This window comes from Poromitra crassiceps (assembly GCF_964638095.1).
Source record: "Poromitra crassiceps genome assembly, chromosome: 2".
Taxonomy (NCBI): Eukaryota; Metazoa; Chordata; class Actinopteri; order Beryciformes; family Melamphaidae; genus Poromitra; species Poromitra crassiceps.
The window spans coordinates 119,224,804-119,243,038 of record NC_139624.1 but is presented as its reverse complement, the minus strand read 5'-3'; the positions used below and the strand labels follow the sequence as shown (position 1 = coordinate 119,243,038).

General features: G+C 45.2%; 1 protein-coding gene across 1 annotated transcript in view; it reads right to left on the bottom strand.

Annotated features, from left to right (window-relative positions):
- Positions 1-18,235, bottom strand: part of lancl2 (LanC lantibiotic synthetase component C-like 2 (bacterial)) — a 119,653-nt gene that overhangs the window by 65,427 nt on the left and 35,991 nt on the right. Inside the window, exon 4 of the mRNA XM_083658312.1 lies at positions 14,861-15,008. Within this exon, the coding sequence (XP_083514438.1) occupies positions 14,861-15,008 (148 nt within the window). The remainder of the gene's footprint in view (positions 1-14,860; positions 15,009-18,235) is intronic.

Sequence of the window (18,235 nt, the reverse complement as noted above, 5' to 3'; positions counted from 1 at the left end):
ACCTTCCCTAAGAATTTATAAAAAAGCTCTTAATACTACCGAAGATGACTAGGGTCACTTGTGTTTTGGTTATAAAAAAAATTAGTTCTGATTTTAAAGTGTTAATCTCTAAGATTTTAGTTTTGTTCTCTTGGGTGACACCTATGGTGATGAGTGGTAATTGCAGGTGAGATCCAAACAGTGTTGCATTATGTGACATTACTAATGTCACATAATGTCAATATATACTGCAAAGGCTTCCATCAAAGGACCACAGCCTCAATCAACATTGTGAGTGATTTTCTTTTAGATGAAAATCTTTGCGATTATAACTTTAAATCAGGATTCTAAGAATAAAGTCAAAATTCTGAGATTAAAGTCAGAATTCCGAGTTACTGTCAGAATTTTGAGATTAAAGTCCGGATTCTCAGATTAAAGTCAGAATTCTGCATCATTGAAGATGTCACTGATGATATTATTGATGGTGTACCGGAATTTGAATGTCTTGGGTCCCTAGATTTTTGTGACGTCCAAGTAGGGTCACAAGCCAAAAAAGGTTGGGAACCCCTGGGTTAGACCGATATGTTTGATGATGCATGGGGTTGATACTAGCCTTGTTCTTAAAAATCTGTTTAAGGCTTTTGCACACCAAGTCAGTTCTGAGTCAGTTCTGGTACACCAGAACAATACAAGCAGGCACAATATGCCCTCCGAACGGCTATAAAAAAAGCACGGAGAGATTATGGAAAGCAGCTGGAGTCAAAATTGGACACTAACAACCCCAGACACCTGTGGAGAGGACTCCATGCTGCCACAGACTTCAAAGGGGTGAAACGACAGAACCCCAGCACGTCACCCACCCTGCCGGACGAACTCAACGCGTTCTACGCTAGGTTCAACCCCTCTGCCAGAGCGCCCACCCCCCCAACCCACCCCCCCTCCCCCTCCCCCTCACCCCCCATCACCTCACCCTCTCCACCCCTCCTCCCCTCACCCCCCACTGCCCCACAACCTACCCTCCACTCCTATCTAACCCAGTGCCCTCCTCCCTTACCCACCCCTCAGTGTCCCCCCACAAGCCTCAACGACTGGCGCCCAATAGCCCTAACGCCCATAGCCAGCAAATGCTTCGAAAAGCTGGTTATATCACAGATCCGCCCCACACTCCCCCCGGACCACGACCCGCTACAATTCGCATACCGCCCCAACAGGAGCACAGCGGATGCAGTAGCACACGTGCTCCACACCGCCCTCTCCCACCTGGAGGGGAAGGACACCTATGTGAGAATGCTGTTCGTGGACTACAGCTCAGCATTCAACACCATAGTACCCTCCAGGCTGGTAAGCAAACTCAAGGATCTGGGACTAAGCAAAGCGATGTGTGACTGGATCCTGGACTTTCTAACAGACCGCCACCAGGTGGTGAAAGTGGGCAATCTCACCTCCTCCCCACTGACCATCAGCATAGGAGCGCCACAGGGGTGCGTCTCCAGCCCCTTCTGGTATGACCTCTACACCCACGACTGCGTGGCGACTCAAACTTCGAACACCATCGTGAAGTTTGCAGACGACACAACGGTCGTGGGGCGGGTCTCCAGGAGCGACGAGACAGCCTACAGAAAGGAGGTGGAGGCCCTGGAACAATGGTGCCAGGACAACCACCTCTTTTTGAACGTCTCCAAGACAAAGGAGGTCATTGTAGACTACAGAAGGGGGGGGGGGCACACCCCCCCCAATCACCATCAACGGCACAGTGGTGGAAAGGGTGGACAGCTTCAAGTACCTGGGAGTCAATATCCACCAGGACCTGACATGGGCCAACCACACTGCCACTGTTGTCAAAAAGGCCCAATAGCGACTACACGGGACTCAGGCGCCTGAAGAAATTCGGGCTAAGGCCAAAAATCCTCAGGGACTGACTGGCTGCTTCACCACCTGGTACGGGAACTGCACCACCATGGACCGCAGGGCGCTAAGAAGGGTGAGGCGCGCGGCCCAGCACGTAACAGGATGTGAGCTGCCAGAACTGCAAGATCTGTACAACCAGCGGTGCCTCAGGAGGTCCCTGAAGATCATCAAAGACACAAACCACCCCCACAACAGTCTGTTCTCCCTGCTACCCTCAGGGAGGAGATACAGGGTCCCAAGAGCACGCACAAATCGCTTGAGGGACAGTTTATTCTCACAGGCCACGAGACTCCTTAACATATACAAATAGTGTAGTAGCCGTACTGTACCGCACTGTAGATGCCACCATTATGTATGACTAATGTTCAATAGTATGTTTAATTAGGTATACGCTATTTGCACCTAACAGAATGTTATTATGTTTAATTATGTTTAAAGTATGTTCATGCCATTTGCACTATGGGCAGTAAGACACGCCACTGTCTGTGGCGTGTCTTACTGCTCTATTGCCCGTTGCCTCTTGTTTTTTATTTATATATCTTTTTTTTTTTTTTTTTTTTGCACTATGTTGTAACGGAGCCTACAGCACAAGAATTTCACACGTGATACTTGTACTACGGAGTGACAATAAAAATCTTGAATCTTGAAGTCCATATTTTTCATCCGAAATTATCGCACGTTTAAAAATAAATGGGACCTCATGTTGTGTCACTCATGTTTACACACTGACTCCAAAACTTTCGTCCTTTTTTGGAATAGGTTTGATTTTCTGTGTTTTTGCATCAGTCAAAAGCCTTTTGCGAGCTGTTTGACCCGTCTGTGTCTGTGTTTGGGGGCAGAGCTTAGCGGGCAGCCAGAGAGACGTGGTGCTTGCTCCACCTCACTGGCCCCTCTCCGCTCCCTCTTCCCGTGGAGCTCCACCTCACTGGCCCCTCTCCGCTCCCTCTTCCCGTGGAGCTCCACCTCACTGGCCCCTCTCTGCTCCTTTTATTTTTTTATTTTATTTAACCTTTATTTAATCAGCAAGTCATTAAGAACAGATACTTATTTACAATGGCGACCTGGCAAAAGGCAGGGCCTCTTGAGGGATAGGGGTGGGGACTAAAGAAAAATAAATAAATAAAAATAATTTAAAATGACAAGGCACATATCAGGACATATACAACACATCCTATACTTACGTCCTACACATTAGTTTGTATAGTGTATGACAGCAACAATAGCTGAGCATAAATACATCTAACACACATTGATAGTTTGTAACATCAACATCAGATAGCAGAGGCTTTTTGCAGCAAGTGACACAGGTAGGGGGAGGACAGACCAAGGAGCATTTTGTAAATTAACATGAACCAGTGAATTGAAGTTGACAGAAGAATATAAAGTGCAGTGGTGTGTACTGAAAGGAGCATTTGTAGCAAACCCGATAGCAGAGTGATAAAGAACGTCGAGCTTCTGAAGTAAGCCCTTGCATGCCGACCTGTAGATAACATCACCATACACCCCTCTCCGCGGGGAGCTCCACCTCACTGGCCCCTCTCCGCTCCCTCTCCCCAGGGAGCTCCACCTCACTGGCCCCTCTCCACTCCCTCTCCCTGGTGAGCTCCACCTCACTGATCCCTCTCCGCTCCATCTTGATGAGTATTAAGTTGAAGAGACGAGCTCCGAGGGAAAGATTTGGATTATACTTTCACTCGGATAACCAAATTATCCATCACTTATTTCGGATCCCCAGACTGCCCGAGGAGGTATGAGAAATTTTCACCGTTGAAGGGCAGTGGAAACGAGGAGTTAACACCCCCCCCCCCCCCCCCCCCCACAGTCATCCTTCACCTAGACAGCTGCAAGATAAGACTTTGGACGAGGCCGTATATCCGCTCAACAACCGGGAAGGAGGCCCCCACTATCTGGCTGTTTAGGCTTACAGCTTCATGGACAATCTATGGACATTCTTGCCAACACTCAAACTGATACACACCCACATTATCTATCCTCCCCCCATCCCCCCCCCCCATGCCGCCCAGTCCGGCCTGTAGCCCTTGCAAACCTCAACCTGGACGCCACACCCCCCCCCCCCCTTCTCTCGGTCACACACATTGGAGCCCAAGTGGATGCTGCCGTGCGCGATATGCATGGCCTTCAATCATGCGTGAGCGAGCTTCTCCTCCCCTCTCCCACTGCTAAACCCCCGGTCCCTGCAACCCCCACTCCTTCCCCACCTAGTTTGTTTGCAACGGATGTTAATTCCTTACATGTAACAACAAATGTTTATGTATTGTATTATATTCAAGCGTGCCATTATTCCTTTCAATCTAGAAATAATGTAAATAGTCTTAATTCGAGTATTGAATGGTGATTCCCATTCGTGTGTGTTTATGTCTCTAAATGTTGTACGTTGAGGACCGCAATGGAAATAAGCCGCAAGGCTTTATTGTGTTTTTATCCTCGGTGAACTGTCTGTTTCCCTGTATCTGTGTTGACTTTTTCACCAAAATAAATCAATCAATCAATCAATCTCTCCGGGGAGCTCCACCTCACTGGTCCCCCTCTGCTCCCTCTCCCCGGGGAGCTCCACCTCACTGGCCCCTCTCCGCTCCATCTCTCCGGGGAGCTCCACCTCACTGCCTCGCATGCTGCATGTGCTCACCCGCTCAACTGGCAATGCTCATTTCTACCTACCGTGCCTCATTGGTTTACCCTCAAGCGCAGACGCCTCGCCAACTCAACTGCCGCAGTTGAGCAATTGTGCACCGTGGGAGGCCGCCTGATTATATTAGTAGGATTTTGCCGTATAGTGACAAATGCTTTCAGATCTAGGATGATATAGTTTTAGGTGTACTACAAGGGGGCCCTACAGGGAGAGACTGATTACTCTAAAATAATCATCATCAACACTTTTTACATATACACATTAACCCTGAGGAGTAGCCGGATTGGGCCAATTTTCGGAAATATCGCGATATTTGGGAAATATCACAATCTTGAACATTTATTTTCAGAGGCTGCAGCAGGCTCAGTTTTAAAGCCAGAGTGAAGTTTCTGGTAGCATATTAAACTAGAAGACCTAAGGAATCAATTTGTACCAACAAGCATGTCATGCTAGTTTGTCAGGAAGGTAGTTAAATAAGGGCTTTCAGACCTGATAGTCCGCTTTAGTCCGCTACCTTGGTTCGCACCAAATGCAAAAATGATGCATTGTTTTCTTTTCCAGCTGCTCCGATTCGCTTTCACAACAGCCAAAAAGCAAGCGGACCAAATAGGGCTGCCAAACCTCCCAGACTGACCAGTCGACTCTGGTAGTCTCCCGGGATGGAAAATATAACTTCCCAGAGATTTTTTGAAATTATAATGTGTGTAAAGTAAAGTTCCAACGATTGTCACACACCTGAGTGTGCGAAATTTGTTCTCCGCATTTGACCCATCCCCTGGGGGAGCGGTGAGCAGCAGCAATGCCGCGCTCGGGAATCATATGGTGATCTAACCCCCCAATTCCAACCCTTTGATGGTGAGTGCCAAGCACGGAGGCAATGGGTCCCATTTTTATAGTCTTTGGTATGACTCGAACTCACAACCTCCCAGTCTCAGGGCGGACACTCAAACCACAAGGCCACTGAGCTGGCGTGCTGTAGCCTACTTCACTTCGTCCCCTCCCCCCTGCCGTCGGTCGGGACCGTTGTGCGTATGCATATCAGTGTGTGTGTGTGTGTGTGTGTGTGTGTGTGTGTGTGTGTGAGAGAGAGCGTTACAGCATGCAGCAGTGAACGAATGCGCATCTGAAGTTCTGAACAGACCAGTACATCATTAGACCGCTCTGAAATCCCCCAAATCTGAACTGATTGCTGTCATTCCACTTGCTCTGTATCCATAGAACATGTCAATCAAAAGCCGCTTTCACACAGGCTGTGAAAGCAGTAAATGTTGCGGAATTAGCCTCCGATGTGAAAGTGGAGTGGTGGATAATTGTGTTACGCCTTTCGTTACGCCAGTGGAGGTAGTCATAGCCCCGAATCGACCGTCTGTCTGAAAGGGCATGCCTCGGGAAGACCGGAATCCCAGCTAATTCATAAAAAAATTACAGCAGGACTGAGGGAAAACCATCTCCAGATTGAAGTTCTACTATCAGAAATAAGATAACCAAAGCATAATTATCTGCAGTCTGTCTTGCCTGTTGTGCGTTAAATAGACTCCTCGGATATAATAATAATCTCTTTTGCAATAGGTATGTGTGACCTCTGTGTTGTGTCGCCTGGCCGCCTGGGCGAAGGAATCTCTTGGAGCCAGCCAGATTTGGAGTAACAGCCAGGTTTACTGTAGTTTTGACAAAGGACATGAGGTACAGTAGGATCAGTCATCTGGTGGACAACAGCGCATGCTCTGTCTCAAGGAAATCCTCCATTTGGCTCCAATAGGATTACAGTATTTTTACATTCTTGAAAATATATACTCTGTACAATACTTTACAAGACATTGACAGTGTGATCGTATAGTGGATTTAGATTCATGTAAATAAAATATTTGAAACAAAATAAAAACTGTCCTCCACTTAAAATGTACAAGGAAAACATAAACAAACATATTTTTACACAGATTTCTCAACCCAGACTGTTACATTTTTTAGTGTTTTTCATTATATAAAAAACTATCATTTAACTTCATTAACATATAACACAGAAAACAAATAAACAATACAATACGCCTCATCTACACAAATAAACAATACAATACACCTGATCTACCTGTTTACAATATACGGTACACTGCAACATACCTGTAGTTTTGACAAAGGACATGAGGTAGGATCAGTCATCTGGTGGACAACAGAGCATGTTCTGTCTGGAAATCATGTTAACTAGCTGTACTGGAGATATTTCTACTGATGATAAAACACATGAAAACAATTGGCTAACTTGACAAAACATGGCGAAATTAATCTAATACATTTAATCTTCAACCCAATACAGCCAGCTCAACTTTTAAGTGCTTTTGAAGTTAGTAAACATTGTTTTGTCCACGGACATTCACAGACACGTACCTCAAGGAAATCCTCCATTTTGCTCTAAGGATTACCCAGAATGCGTTGCCCTTACTACTCAATACAGGTACCATTGTCAAACAGCAGGTGGCGGAGTTGTCCCATTTAGCGGGATTTAACCTGAACCATTTCAACTATGTTACATGCACCATTGTGCGCACAGAGAAAACCATCCGCAGCCTGCTTTATCAATAGCAACGTTGGTCCAAAGCATTGCTATTTTATAATTTTTTGGAGACTGGGCTGGCTTTATGCACAGCTGTTCCAGTTCACCTCAAAATTATCTTGAACTCCCCAGGATATATTCATGCATCCGCAGTACGTCCTCTCGTAATAATGCAGGTGGAATACGATTTTTCGGTAGCCTACCTTGTCTTGGAGAACACTAAAGGATTACCAGTTTCTGCTTGTCAACATATTTGGGTGAGCTCTCGTCTTTTCTCTTTGATCTCTTAAGGACCAGCTGTTGAGTGCTAGTGCGCGTAGCCTACATCTCGATGTTTGGTTGTTTTCATTCCTCATACAGTAGCCTACACCAGTGGTTCTCAACCTGGGGGTCGGGACCCCCCAGGGGGTCGTGAGATTATTTTGGGGGGTTGCCGGGATGATTGTAAAAAAAAAATCCTCCATTGATTAAATCTCCCATACCAACGATTTAATGTATTATAAAGCTATATAAACTATAAAAACGATTTCAGTGAGTGAGTGAAATTAGTGTGTGAATGCGTGCACACCATTTCTCCTCCATGGCGGAGTTCAAGCCATAAACAAATTGGATGTTGCCATCTTGGTTTTAGTGCAAAGGTGGGGGTTGAGAGGGTGGAGCTAGGAGGGGCGTGAGATGAGCACCGATTAGCATAACCTATGGGGGTGAACCTACGTGCTGACAAAGACGCCCACCTAGCTTCCCAAGCTAGCGGCCTGAGGCTAGCTAGCAGACAACCTGCTAACATCAAGATAGCCAACACAGCTACATCCAGGCCACCCAGTCTCACAAGGCTACCCACCTTTTCTGCCGTTGCGCCGGGACCTTGAGGCAGTGGTCATCCCACATAACGTTACGTTGAGGTAGGCTAAATTTACACGAAATTACAATAAAAAAGTTGAACCAAAGATTTATCTGTTATTGACATTATCGCCATTATAACTGTGACAGTCTGGCTCTCAACAATTAAGCTCGTGTCTAGTCCATCCAAACCTGCCACAATAACACAGAACGTCTTTGCACAGAATAATCAAACAAGAAGACACTCAGAACGAGAGCGGCTTACCTCTGAACAGGTTGGGGCGATGCCAGCTAGATGGACTGGCTAGAAGGGACAGCTCAGTCGGTAGTGTGGAGGCCAGATTCAGGCAGCTCCCGTTCAGTAGATTAGGGACGCTAGTTATAAAATAATATCTCACACACACAGCCACACCCATGCACGTGGAAAGGAAGGGATCACTAGAGAATTGGAGAGCAGGAGCGATACGTGGCTGGCTCACATCAGCACTGGGAGAGAGAGCCTCGCGCACCTGAAACGCCACGTCAAATCCTATCATAAGCCACTCCCACTTCCTGTTTGATCCCTCTGATGCAAAGACGTAAATTGACATATTATAGTTAAACAAGGGGGTCCCTGACAATCACATGTCAATCACATATCACTCTGTGACATAACGTACTAAGCATATAGTGGGCAATTGCAGAATTATGGCCAGATATTAGCTACTGTGAAACAACAATGTACTGTATATTGTATGTATGTATATTTGAAACTAAAATCCTGGCTCCCCCTGGCCAGTGACACTTAGGAATAGACTAGGTGACAACCAAGTATAGTTTGGTGACAAGCTGGAGAGACAGTTGACGGTCGGAGAGACGGCATCCGGTACGGGATGGGTTTTAGCACCCCAGCCTGGCTCTCTCCTGAGGGAGAAATCCACAAACGCTACGGATCAGCCTCCTGAAAATCTGCGTAAACATCGGCGCGGCCTGGGGTCCTTCAGGCTAGAGCGAGATGCTCGGCGCAGGCGAATAACGTGCAGCGCACAGGCCTTCTTGAGGCATCCTCCCTGCCCATGGTACGGCATGGTAGGATTGCCTTCTTCCACGGGAGGTTCTGGTGAGACGAAGGAGGTGCCCGGCCTGGAATCACCCACACAGGGCCTTAGACCTCCATACAACGAAGGGTCTTTCAATACTGCGGTGTAGCACTAACTCTATTGCAGCGGATTGGGCGTGATCAACCCTTCTGCGGGCAACGTTGCAGACAGAGTAGGAAGGCTGATCCGTGAGCGGCTGCTTCTGGGACGCGGGTCGGGGTCGTAATCGGCTGGGTCTACTGGGCGAGGGTGTATGATGTTGACAGACCTGAAACACCCCACGACCCCAGTTAACATCACTGATGACGCGTCCCAGCGCATGCTGTAGTATGTATATTTGAAACTAGCCACCCCATTATGTAACTTTTTCATGTCATTCCCTGAAGCATACACTTTATTTTACTCCTACAGCAGTGTTTATCTTGGGTGAGTGTGGCACTGTGGCGTGCTGCAAGGTCTTGTGGATCTCCTTCAGGTGGACTGGTCTTCGGTCTCCCGTCCAGCAGCTGCAGATGTCATCATCATCGAAGTCTTTATCCACGTTATTGATGATTATTTATAAAAAAATCTCATTGTGTAAATATTTTGTGAAAGCACCAATAGTTAGAGAAGGAAACCTCTCTTTTAATAAAAGTACTTGTGATTAGGGATGTTCATCAATAATCAAAAACCAATAATTGATCGTTAAGGAATTGATTCGATCATGTGGAATTTTTATCGATTTTTAATATATTTTTTTAATCAAATCAAATAGGCTTAAATGTGCTGAAACTAAGCCTAAGGATTTCACTACGTGGTCGCAACCAGGTGAGGGCGCAATGGGACTATGAAACAACTGAACAGAACACCTCTGGGTGGGGCTATGGGCGTGGTCTCACTGGGCTTGCTGCGGTGAGAGAACAGCAAAAAGCACATTGTCAGTACTCAGCCAGACGAAGCGAAGTTTTGTTTGGGACCATTTCGAGTTAACACGTTCACTGCCGTCGACGAGTTAACTCGTCAAAAAAACAACAACGGTTGACTGCCGTCGAAGAGTTAACTCGTCAAAAAAAAAAAAAAAATTTGACGGTGGGACGTGGATCAAACCCTTTTACATCTCCTATAAAAATATGGGAGCTATTGAATGTGTATAACCTATTTTACCGACCCACTAAGTGGCGACAGTGCTCTCCAGACTAGAGAAAGCCGAGCAAAAACAGCAGGAAAAAGCGTGAGGAAACCATTCTCATGGCGAAAACGCTTTCGCGCTGGGAGCTGGCGCACAACGGTGGGGGATTCCAAAAATAGACTCTCGGTGCAACACACTTTGAAACACACAGCAGAAAGCCCAGAATCGCACGCAGCTTCATCCCAGCTCACAACCGAAAACCCAGAAACGAACGAGCCCGATCCAGACTCGCCCGACGAGCGGCCGCCAGCAGCCAGGCAGCACAGACAGGCAGCAGAGACTCGCCTGTGACACACGCTGCAGCCACCAGAGACACACCCACGGAGGGAGGAGTTTGAAGGAGAGGGGGGTGGGGGGTGCTGTTATTTTGGAGGAAATTACTGTTCAGAACTATTGTTTAGATGTCTGATGTCTCACTGATGCCAAAAATAAATGGTTAAAGTGACTGTTCTGCCTGTTCTATCGAATTTCACAAAAAGGCATTTATCTCAGCTTTCCTTCTCAGACGCTGAAACCATGCTGTATTTAACTGCTAATGCCTACATAACAGAACCTGATAAAAAACTAACTCTTTTAGACAGAGAAAGCACACATTCTATTAGTTCTTTTGAGATATTTTGTGTTCACAAAGTCCTAGCAGAAAATAATCCTCAGCTCTTGAAAGATGAGCCAGAATCCTCAAAAAAACCCTTGGCAGAAGCTACCTACTGTATTGGAAAAACTGTTGGCAGTGAATGTGTTAAAAGACGACATTGTTCATTGCAAAAACTGTGATGCCGTTTATAAGTACAACACGGCTAGACGGCAATGATTCACCACTTGAACAGCGTTCCCTTCCGAGCCTGGTTAACGAGGAAGGTGCCTCATCCTCGGCCGGGCATGCAGAAAAGATCACCCTTCTGCAACCTCATCAAGACTTGATCAATGTGATTAAGCCAGCTATACTATGCGCATCCCTCACGGAGCACCATTACCTGGCGGATTGAAAAGCGCTTCATAGCGCTTCGCACATAGGCATTTTGTAAAATAAATAATAATAATAATAAAATTATTATTATTAATATTATCGATAATCGATAATTGATCGTTAATTTTCCCGAATTTCGATTATGGAAATTGTTTGAAATGAACATCCCTACTTGTGATATCTCACATGTGGCTTTGATTTACCATTGCAAATTTAGCCCAATTTGTAGAAAATGCAGATGTGAACAGGTCTAATGACAAATATGGAATATCACCCAAGGAAATACCACGGTTTAATGCAAAAACAGATAAACCATACAGATTTGTTGTAATTGTAAACACAAATAAGGGAGCAGAGACATGGTTTTTAAGTATAACACAATGTACAACTTTTATTCAAAGACAGGATTGAAAAATATAGTTCACTTGCATTCACCTCAGACAAGACGGGACACTACGTTAAAGTCTGAAATTTACCTAGATTTGCTAGAAAAATTGACATTTCAGCTTGTCACGTGATGTCACTATTAATGGACAGTACAGTAGTAAGGATTTTGAAAGTTTTGATGAATCAATCCAAGTCAGAAACACAACATCATATGCTGTGAGCCTTTTAGAATTCAAAAACCTTACTTCCAACAACTAGCCTGCACTAACTACTGCACGTGTAACGTGTAAAAATATTGAATGCAACAGTCTCGTTCTGGAGGGAACCCCTCAGCTGAATTCACGTTGGAATATGATATCAAGCCTTGATACATTTTTATTTTACTCCTTAGCAGTGTGGATCTTAACGTCTATAGGTCTAGCTACAGCTAGGTTAACGTCATGTCTCAGTCTCAGCCAGTCAGTTTCTGAAGTGCAAAAACGTTAACGTTAATCGCAGACTGCCTGTTATAGTAATACTATAATAAAAAATAAACATCTAGCTAGCATAGCTAGCTAAACAACTAGGAGTGCATTAACGTTAATATTTATATTATCGTTAGGTCAAACACACCTTAATGTTATGAGTGCAACCGTTTTTTATTAACATTAAGTCCATGATCAAGTCTAGCATTTCGGTATATTCAGTGTGTGTGTGAAAAGGATACCGTTATGCTAGCATTATTAGCACAGATGGCTATGTAAAACGCTATTTACAGTCCATGGTCAAATGTTAGCAGTGACCACCGACAACTTCATTCACTCACCGAAAAAAGTGGAAACCACCTTTATTTGAGGTGCGGTTAATACAACCAACTGCATCGCAAGAAGGCATATTTAGTTATTTACTGTCCAATATTGACAAAAAGAACACAACACAAACGCGATCGCCAGGTCAGACAATTAGCCTAACGTTAGCCACAGTACTTAGCAAACAGGCTGGGCTCATAGACGGCTGGGCTGTGGCAGCAGAGCAGTGCCCACTCACTCGGACATGCATGACTTTAAACCCTTATCAAATGTAAACGGGCGAGTTATAAGATACTGTATATTTCCCCCCCACATATGTTATGAAAAGGTGAAATTAGCTATATAGACCAAAACCGTGTTAACCCATTGATACCTGATGCAGCATTTGCGTGTATATCCCTCAGACGCGGTTCACGGTCTTAAAGGGATACACACACAAATGCTGCATCAGGTATCAATGGGTTAAAGCCCAGGCTGTAAATATGTTTAATTACAGTTAGAAAGTTAGGCATTTAAACCGATACAACGGGACTCCTGAGCCCTGCCTCAAGTGGCCATTTGAGGAATTGACACGATTTCAGACGGAAGCGCGGAAGCCCGTCTTTATTGTCACACGAACACACTACAACACATGCATGCGGCCACAACACACACTCATGCTGACGGTGGCCGGTGAAATATGTCCTCTGCATTTGACCCATCCAGGCTTGTCCTTCCCTCCAGGGGGCAGGCCAGGAGCAGTGGTCGCTTTTTCTTTCCAGCGCCCGGGGACCATCATTGGACCAACTTCAGATGTTGTCGTCACTGGTCGGATGACGATCTTCTGCATGTTTTTAGTGGGGGGTTATGTACGGAGGAACCCCCTGGGGGGTACGGGGAGAACATGCAAACTCCACACAGAAAGGCCCTTTCGACGAGATAGCCCACCTGGGCAGTAGGCACTGAAGATATGGGGGGGTCACAACTCCAGCGCCCACAGCGTCCCAGGCGAGAATCGAACTCAGGACCTTCTAGCTGTGAGGCGACAGCGCTACCGACTGCGCCACCGTACCCCTTTTACAGAGGAATTACAGCTTAAACAAACACATCCGCAACTTCAAGAGAAAGTGGGAGGGGTTGGGGCTTGGTGCACACTGTTGTTGGGTTGGGTAGTGGCAGGAGGGGGGTCGCGAACCCCAGCCTGAAGTTTTTTGGGGGTCGCAGCTCAAAAAGGTTGAGAACCACTGGCCTACACTATAACCTGCACATGAAAATATGTATATATAATATAATAATATTATAATTATAATAATAATAATATAATTATATTATAATATAATATATAAATATATTTTCACCGGACTTGGTGACCAGCACCATTTTAATTTGTTGGACTTTGATTAATTATAGTAACGAAACCCAGCACCCATGGTTCACCCTCATTTCAATCCAGGAGGGGTGGATGCTATCTGAAAATGCACTCCAGGGCAGAAATATGGCGAGGCTGCTTGGTCTGTGTGAAAGCAATTTCTGTGGCAAGGCTGCCAGCGTTGCGGGCCTTCTGAATGGCAATATTGCTGGTTCTCTGTGTGAAAGTGGCTAAAGACTGCCACCCTCAACTCAAAAGTCAGGCTGATATGTGTTATTAACAAGCGGTAATTTGGCTGCGTAATTTTCTAAAAACAAAACAAAACCCTCGCAACTTCTGCTACCTATAGGCTATGGAGACACATATGACCACCTAAAAAGAATAAAATTATAATAACTAGCCTGATGAGGCTGCAATCAATCTTATCAGAAGAAGCTGGCTCGGATGAGAGACCATGCCTCCTTGCCTATAACATCACTCTGCTGATGACAGCAATCATGCAAAAAATCCCCAAAAAATAATCCACGCATTTTCACCAGTCACCGAAACATAATGTGAAGAATGAAGATGTTGTTTTTAACCATAAAATGCTGGTGCTAAGCTTATTACGCACAGACCAGCTGACAACGGGAGCTCGTTTAATCCAAAAATGGGTGAGGCTTCCTGCATTTGGGTCGGATAGAGTTCGTATCACGTTCACACCACAAACGAACCGCACTAGAGTTCGTTTGGAACCGCACCGAGACCACCTCTTTCAGCAGGTCTCGGGCGGCGAACTGCACTAAGGGGGAAAACGAACTCCAGTGCGATTCAACCGAACCAAATGAGGTCGGTGTGAAAGCGTCCTAAAACTCTAAAGTTAGGTTAAATTCTGGTGAGGGAAAAAAACATTTTCAAAGGGGTCCTCTTTTTCACAACCTAATGTTGGCAGCTGTGTGTGTGTGTGTGTGTGTGTGTGTGTGTGTGTGTGTGTGTGTGTGTGTGTGTGTGTGTGTCCGTTTTGAACCAGCCAGTAGCCTTATATTGTCATTTAGCCTTTCTGCTGCTATTGCATTTTATAGGGGGGGTGGTGGTATATGCAGTGGAAGTGGTCCCTGCGAAATTTTGTTTGGTACGTAGTGGTACTACGGAAAAGTTTGGGAACCCCTGCTCTAAATCAAGCAGGCGTGGAAACGCCTGCTGTGTGTGTGTGAGTCACCTTGCAGACGGTGCTCTGGTCGACGGTGTCAGCTCCCATTTCCTTGTTGACGTACAGCAGGGCGTAGAGGTAGCCGGCCCGGCCATACAGCAGCTCATCTGGCATCTCCGAGTCTGGACTCAGCACCACCCACTGCAGCTGCAGCAGCCTGGGACAAAGGGTAGAGGTTGAGGAGCTGTTACGTTACGCTAACTTTATGCAGTGCATGTAACCAAGTAGGATCAATTCAGTGGTTCGCAATCAAAAACTACACTAAATTGGTTACAAACATCATCATTCATTAAATATGGAGCAGGGAAGGAAAAAGGACCTTCACCGTCTTCAGTGTGTCATGTTCTTTTGCATGGCTCTGACTTTTTAAAGATCCCATTTTATGCTATTTTGTAGCTGTTTAAAACATGTCTCATGGGTCTTTAAAACAAGCTTATGAATTCTGTTGCACGCACAGCAAATCAAATCCTGCCTCTGTGGGACTTCTCTATCCACTCTCCCCTCATTAACTATGTGCTGTTTTGAGGGGGCGGGACCTCTGATAAGATGATCTGTTAGGATAAAGCCATGGTTGGTGCAGTTGATTGTTTTCTGGACATGTTTCCATTCTACACAGCTATGGTACAGACAACAAGGCTTGTCTTCCGTATTCAGCGGAAGCGGGCAAATTAAATGAGTGATATGTTGTGATGTCACAAAGTTACAGAAGTCAAAACAGCTAATTTGGAGGCACGTTTTCCTTACATGGCTGGTGTGGCTTTATCTGGGGACCTTGGGCCCTATCTTTGCAAAAGTGGTAATTTAGCGTTTGCGCTCGTTTAACGCCGTGCGCAATGCAAATTGGGGGTGGGCACAAGCGCATGCCTGTTATAATTGTACTGGGCATATGCGTGCCACATGCCAAAGCAGGCGTTTCAGCGCTAAAATGTGGGGATAGATGGCATTATCCTATCATCAGCAGCACGCAATTACTTTGCGCAAAGTTGATACTCAACGTGCGGCCCGCCCCCTGTGTGGCCCGCGATGGAATTGCAAAAAAAAAAAGTACAGTGCACCTGAACACAACATGCAAGATACCCGCTGAATAAGTGTCCAAATGTTCATGTCATTCTGGCCAATACTCCACTTCTGTTATAGCATTTCAGTCTGGAACATGGAATATCTTTCAATAATCTATGATTTAGTTGCTAAATTGTCAAATACCGCCGTCTGCTCGCTACCCAGGCACTTATGTATGTACTTAAAGGGATACACCACTTTTTTGGAAGTTTAGCTCATTTACCACATCCCCCCCACATAACCAAGATACACCATGCCTTAATGGCACTGTCCGCTCAGTGTACAGTGAGCTACAGTCGTGAAGTTAGTAATTATCGCCATAGAATGGAGGCTAATGGTACAGCTGTTAAAAATCTGCCATAACACACATCTCACAGCACCAAAATACATGTTGTGCTTCAGGTACTCACCACACGATGAAATATGAATCCAAAATGCACATAATTGGTCTTTTAGGAAGGAAAAGAGGTAGTCGGCACTACTTTCCAAACATGGCCGACGACCTCTTTTCCTTCCAAAAAGACAGATTATGTGCATTTTGGATTAATATTTCATCGTGTGGTGAGTACCCGAAGCACAACATGTATTTTGGCGCCGTGAGATGTGTGTTTTGGCAGATTTTTAACAGCTGTACCATTAGCCTCCATTCTATGGCGATAATTATTAACTTCACGACTGTAGCTCACTGTAAACTGAGCGGACAGTGCCATTAAGGCATGGTGTATCTTGGTTATGTGGGGGGGATGTGGTAAATGAGCTAAACTTCCAAAAAAGTGGTGTATCCCAAATAATAATAAATTCAATTTATATAGCACACTTTAAAATCCAAGGAATTCACAAGGTGCTTTACAGATGCATGATAAAAGCAATCAAGCAATCAAACAGGGGGAAAATATATATATATATATATATATATATATATATATATATATATATATATATATATATATATATATATATATATATATATATAATATATAAACAGCTACTAAAAGAATAAAAACATAAAAGGATAAACATAAAAACAACGCGCGTAAAGAGAGAGGGAGGACCCTAGGGGAAAGCTAAAATAAATAAGTGGGTTTTAAGTTTTGATTTAAAAACGTCAAAAGAGTCTGTAGCCCTGAGTGGTCCTGGGAGCTGATTCCACAGCCGGGGGCCCAGTGAGGAGAAGGCACGGTCACCCATGCTTGCGAGTTTGGTCCTAGGGACAGAAAGGAGGTTGGAGCTGCATGATCGGAGTGTCCGGAGTGAGGATTGAGGGGTAACTAGATCTTGGAGGTAGGTTGGGGCAGTATGATGAATGGCCTTGTATGTTAACAGGAGAAGTTTGTAGGTGATGCGGTGGTTAACTGGGAGCCAGTGAAGGGAGGGCAGAACCGGGGTGAGTGATGTGCTCTGACTTGCGTGTTTTTGTGAGAATCCGGGCGGCACAGTTTTGGACATACTGAAGTCTCTGGATGGTTTTGGAGGGAAGGCCAGCGAATAGGGAATTGCAATAATCTAAACGGGAGTTGATGAAGGAATTAACCAGTTTTTCTGCATCAGGTTTGCTTAATGAGGGGCGTAGTTTGGAGATATTCTTCAGATGGAAAAAGGAGATTTGACAGACGGATTTGATGTGTGCGTCGAGACATAGTGATGAATCCAGTGTGACACCAAGGTTAGTTATGAGTGAGGAAAGGGGGATGGACTGGCCACAGATGGTGATGTGGGTGATGGCAGCCTTTTGTATTTGCAGAGGGGTCCCAATGACGATGGCCTCGGTTTTACTGCCTACTTAACCTAACTAACTTAACCTAACTATCCAGTGTGCACAACATTGTCAGACTAAACTCTGGCTAACACCCCAAAAACCTACAATCCGCTACAGAAAAATGTGATTGTTTATTAACTGGCCCCTGGCCTTCTATCATTTCACGAAAGTGGCCCCCGGGTAAAGAAAGTTGAGTATCCCTGCGCTAAGAGCTTTGAAAAGCACCTCTTACATGCTAAATACCTTGCTGCGCTAGAGCGCACCATAAACTCCATAAAATTCCTTTTGGATATGTCATTACGCACAGCCTTGCCACGCCAGGACATCAAATTCTGCCGTTAAATTTGTGTATTAGCAGATAATTCAGTGAGGCAATCAACTATAACTCACTGAGAAACCTTTATCACATCGCAAAGAGGGAAATTAATTGAGAAAACTTGTTGGACAATGGACACAGGCTATTCACCTACATAACCCGGAGGGTCGTTGGCACCACAGATGATCTGTCAATAAGCTCTCTCCGGGAGGTACGGTGGTGCAGTGGTAAGCACTATCGCCTCACAGCTCGA